This window comes from Montipora foliosa, chromosome 1, assembly GCF_036669935.1.
Source record: "Montipora foliosa isolate CH-2021 chromosome 1, ASM3666993v2, whole genome shotgun sequence".
In the NCBI taxonomy this organism is placed as follows: Eukaryota; Metazoa; Cnidaria; class Anthozoa; order Scleractinia; family Acroporidae; genus Montipora; species Montipora foliosa.
In genome coordinates this window covers 63,621,398-63,626,397 of record NC_090869.1, presented here as the reverse complement: position 1 = coordinate 63,626,397, position 5,000 = coordinate 63,621,398, and the positions used below count along the sequence as shown (strand labels likewise).

The following is a 5,000-nucleotide window of genomic DNA, read 5'->3' as shown; positions in this document are numbered from 1 at the left end:
AAAGATGTCGGCAAGGCGCTCGCTGGCGTATCAATATCAATGTCTTAATATTGATGTCTTCGCTATGATTGACATTTTCCTATAGATTTTTAGCGAGATGACTGAATTACAAGAAAAAGCCCGAAAGGAGGGAATTCTTAGAACCGATGAACCGGAGCAGCCGCGCATGAGCGGGGAGAATGTAGTGGTAGGGAACCTCTTTCTTACCACTTCAAAATGATATTATGAATAGAGTTATAATGACCTTTTGGGGGATGATTGTAACAAGCAGAGCACGTTCTTCTATAAATCAATTCGAATTATGGAAAGCCATAACTTTCTTATGTTAGCTTTATTCTTTTGGTCTTGAAGTTTTGTCCTGTGGTGTATGTGGCTTTTATGTGGCGAGGTCACAGTTTGTCATTATGTGATGAGGTTTGATGGTTATGTGTTGCCACGTTTCCATCACGATATGTTGATATCTTCTTTTGATGTGCTGTGTTCACATTTTATGTGGTGAAGTTCTTTTATGACGTTCGAGTTTCTCCCTTTATTACACCCATTTAGAAATCACTGGTGATCCCTGCAATCTAATTGGCTCTCAGCAGTGCGATTTATTCCCAAATCGCACTATTTTTTGCTCTAAATCGCACCATTTCCCCAGCCAATGAGAAAAGAACTCTAAAACAAAACAACCAATCAGAATTCAAGTTTTGTTTAAGGTAACCAATCAAATTGCAGGAAAATGAAACAAAAAAACATTGGGGGCGAATTTTGCATCTTTTGTTCCCAACTGGATCAAAAAAATATTGGGACTGACTAAAAGAATGAAGATTAACTAAGAAAGTTTCGGCTTTCCATGAATTTGGATTTCATGAATGGGGAGGTTTAAACCTGGGCTTGTACGGTAGTACGTCATGTAAACGTCTAAATATGTCCAACGTTAGACGAGGAGCTTGCATTCAGTTTTAACGAAATCTGCTGGTTACACCTTCTCACAGTTAACTGGAGGCGATCTGATGTCCAATCTGATGGAGATGGAGATGGGTAAAGTGTTCAACTCGCACAAAGAGACTTTTGGTGCTATGCTACGTGAGGGTGCCAAGATGATCAGTGCTCAAGCTCACATTCGGAACAACCCAAAAGAACAGCGAAAGTCATCGATCTTTGGTCATTTCTTGCAAAGGGACTAAATTTGGATGCCCTTCGTACTTGTTTTGAAACTTTTTTCTTCAACAATTTGCACAAGCACTTTCGGATACTTTGAGCAGTTTTTTCGAGGGAAAAGGGAGGGGCATTGCGTAGCCCAATATGAAACTTGTCTAGCACAGTGAATCAATGAATTCAACCTTCCAAAAGAGAATTTCATTTGTTTATCACACTTTCACTCGGGAGATGGTCCGTTTCGCAGCAGCAAATTTTGCCAATTAAAGTACAGTTACAAATTTCATTATATCTTTTTTTGTGATTTACTTTAAACGGAATTTTCATTTTGACCCATCTTCAGGGCTACAGGGCTAAAGAAACTGATGAAGCGTCGGTGACTGAGTGAAGCGCGAATATTTAGTTAAATCAGTTATTGTCCAACGATGTACGGTTTTTATTCTTATTTTTATCGGCTCATTTCATGCAACCTAACGTTCCTTTAGCGTTTAAATTAACAACCCTTTAAAACTGGTTGTCAAACTGTATCGACCCGTCAGGCTGATATTGATCAAGGCAACCGTGAAATCCCTTGACTGGGCATGCATTGAACGCGCCCGGTTCGTAGGCATCCCAGCCAGACTGTTTACCTGTCGAAAGCCAATGTTCTGCGTGTTTGTAGACTTCATTTCCGTATCGATTCCGAACATACAGCCCTGGGTTGCTAGGGGCATTAAGCCAGGTACCGCTCAAGAAGACCTTTGTTGGCAGATGTTTAGAGGTGAAGGATTTCTCTGAATGCATCTTGTGCTGGCCGTACATCTGAATGGACCAGCCATCCGCAAGTATCTCGATCTTTCCACCTGCCAAGCTGTCTTCCACACAGCACCATGGCTGCTCTACGAGTGACACGGAAAAAAACCGTTAAGGACGGTGCCTACTAATTCAATGGTATTTTTGCGCGGTTTACTGACTATGCAGGAAAAGCATATCTTAACAAGTGTTATTGAAATCCAAAAAGAAAATTGGCGGTAACCACGCATTTTTCGAAGATAATTAATCAACAATTTTTGTAAAAAGCTTTAAAATACAAAGCAATGTATGGCGTTACTTGTTCTTCGATACATTTGGTTCATCACATGGGCCATGCTTGGCGACCCCGGAGCAGGCCACCGAGGGTATGATCTGGTAAAGCACATCACGTCGTACGCGTCAAGGTAACGCGATACTTGAAGGGAGGTTATCCATCGATTGCGTTTTTGATGATTACTTTACCCAATGCATTTTTTAATTTGCCAACAATTGGAACACAAGAACCCTTTCCCATTATGTGCCTGGCAAATTAATATATATAGGGGACTTGTTTGGGTAGCGTTGTTGGGATCTCAACCAAATTAGGTTGTGACTATCTAAATTTGGGGGTCGTCAACCGACGACGCGGAGATCCGGTAAAACGTTGCAACTTAGCCACACAACAAATGTTATCCAATGATATTGAACAGCTGCCTCAACCCTTTCACTCCCAATAGACATTCTTTTAGATTTTAGCTTCAGCTACAAACGTCTTATTCATTATTGTCAATCCCTTGGAAGAGAAACGTTTAACTCCGACATCTTAAGTCCGTTCAAGAACTGTGACTAGTACTTTACACGAGTCACATGTTGGCTATCGTTTGGTGTTGGTTGATCGATCGATCGATTGATCGATCAATCATGATTGATTAATTGTTTGGATTGGCGGCTAGCGAGCTTAGGGTTCCAACACTGTTGACAGTGGCGGATCCAAATCGGTTTCCACCGTTTTACGGAAATCTGCCAGAAACACGGGAAGGGGGGCTTTGGAGAGTTCACATCCAATAAATTGCCGGGGAAGCATGCCGCCAGACCCCCCTAGAAACTTCTTCGCTGTTTGGAAACCGGTCATTATTTATCCCAGACCCGCCCCTGTTTACGTCTAACCAAGGTTGGATGAAATGCTTGTTTGAAACCTAGACTTAAATGCAACGTTAAGTAAGCGAAAAACGTTAAACGATCACCTTTGTCGACAATTTGTAAATTTATACTTGAAACAGATCAGGCGTCAAGAAAAATCATCTGTCTAGTGTAAATAGTAGAGACGCATCATCCGTCTGGACGAATTATCAGACGAACTATATACGAACGGTAAAAGTGATTCTCGCGCTTTAACTATAAACAATCACTTCTACCGTTCTTCTATCACCCACGCTTCAAATATCTGCATTAAGTTCAGACGAACTATCTTTAATTTGCTGAAGTTCGTCCCAGACGGATGATCCGTTTCTAGTATAAATTCGACCTTTGTTGGAAAATTAGTCTGGTTCTTATCGCTTACAGAAAGTTGAATTTTTGTACTCACTGATATTCTTGACCATGTAACCTTGTCGGGCGAATACGTCTTTAATCATTACAAGCCTAGAAAAATCCTCTGTAAAAAATGTGATATCAGCATCTCTTTCCCAAGGCAACAGTTTGTTCATTTTAACAGCACCTAACAAAGTGCCTTCCTGGAGTTCGCAAGTCAAGTTGTTCCTATTACACTGCTCCATCACAAATTTTATCGCATCGGCTAAATTCTCCAAACAACACGGTGGGACTGCTAGTGACGACTTTATGGGGCATTTTTCGCCATCTCGATGTTTAATGCCTCTTCGACAACCAAACCATCGAATTGTGCCATCGGCCTCAATTATCTTTTTGATTTTGTGTCGATTTACGAAAGGAACCAATTTAGAATCGTGCACTTGTGGAGATTGCATGTGGAACATTACATCCGGGCAACTAACTACCGTGCCTCCGTCATGACCAAGTCCCGGATGTATGTCTGAATATTTCCCTTTTACCCGCAAAAATAAATCCCTATAAAGACCGTTTGTTCCCCTTGCATCCAATCCAATACTTCTTAGAAAAGTTGATTTCGCTAAAAATGGGCCCGACAGATGATCGCAAACCAGGCATTCGGCAAATGATCTATAGTAGCCCGTTTTATAAGCCAAAGTGTAGTTTTTGAGCTGTATTTGAAAACAGCCATTTGACCAATGACCAGTTAAATTTCGGAAACTCCCACCTGCAATAAGAGTGTTCTCGTGTGTTGACAGAACTCGTAAAAGTCTTTCCAAGTTGATTTCATTTGTGAAATGCGTTAAACTAGGAGCAATCAAAACGTAGTCCGTACCTAACCCATCTATTATGTTCTGAAGCAATTTGCCCTTTCTATAAGCCCTATTGTGCAAAGAATAAATCGCGGCTTTAACATTTGGCGACGTCCTTTCCTTTATTGCGTCAAACGATTTTTGATTCCAGTTTGTTCCCAAAATAAAATGCGTCCTGATCTTTGGAAACAAGCGGTACACACTGTCAAAGAATTCAAGAAACCTGCGGACGGAAGGAGCTTGACCTGTTTTGTTGAATAGCATTTGTTGACCACCCGTTGTTTTCTTGGTAACGACGTCGTCAAAAACGAGAGACACGTGCTCTTCAATATCTTGTTTATATGGGCATTCTTCCGTTTCAAAGCCTTTTCTATAAAACGGATAACCATGAATTGATCCTCTATAAACTTCAGGGCAAACAAGTTTTGATGTTTTCAGCTGGTTCTCGTTGACCTGTCTTTGTTTTTCGCTGTCAGTGCTCGTTCTTGTAATGAGTTCGATTTCACGAAGTAGAGCTCGAAGATTGTCCGAATGGCCGTCGATTATTCTTGCCATGGCTGCATCGCGGTCCACTGTCATCCGTACGTAATTTAAGTCTTTAGTCAAACGTTTTAGTCTTAAAATTGTGTTTTGATGCGCGACACAAAGAGGTTTGTTAAGGACTTGCTTTAAGTAAACGATTTGCGCCTCATTCTTAATGATACTCCG

At 41.0% G+C, this 5,000-nt stretch overlaps 2 protein-coding genes across 2 annotated transcripts in view; one reads left to right on the top strand and one right to left on the bottom strand.

Annotated features, from left to right (window-relative positions):
- LOC137980189 (cation channel sperm-associated protein 4-like) overlaps positions 1-1,202 on the top strand; it is a 38,208-nt gene extending 37,006 nt beyond the window's left edge. Inside the window, exons 15-16 of the mRNA XM_068827585.1 lie at positions 86-187; positions 981-1,202. Of these exons, the coding sequence (XP_068683686.1) occupies positions 86-187; positions 981-1,172 (294 nt within the window). The 3' untranslated portion in view covers positions 1,173-1,202. The remainder of the gene's footprint in view (positions 1-85; positions 188-980) is intronic.
- Positions 1,203-1,647: 445 nt separating this feature from the next.
- LOC137980182 (uncharacterized) overlaps positions 1,648-5,000 on the bottom strand; it is a 3,537-nt gene continuing 184 nt past the window's right edge. Inside the window, exons 1-2 of the mRNA XM_068827575.1 lie at positions 3,500-5,000; positions 1,648-2,021 (exon numbers count right to left, since the gene is read on the bottom strand). The exon at positions 3,500-5,000 is cut by the window's right edge and continues 184 nt beyond it. Of these exons, the coding sequence (XP_068683676.1) occupies positions 1,648-2,021; positions 3,500-5,000 (1,875 nt within the window). The remainder of the gene's footprint in view (positions 2,022-3,499) is intronic.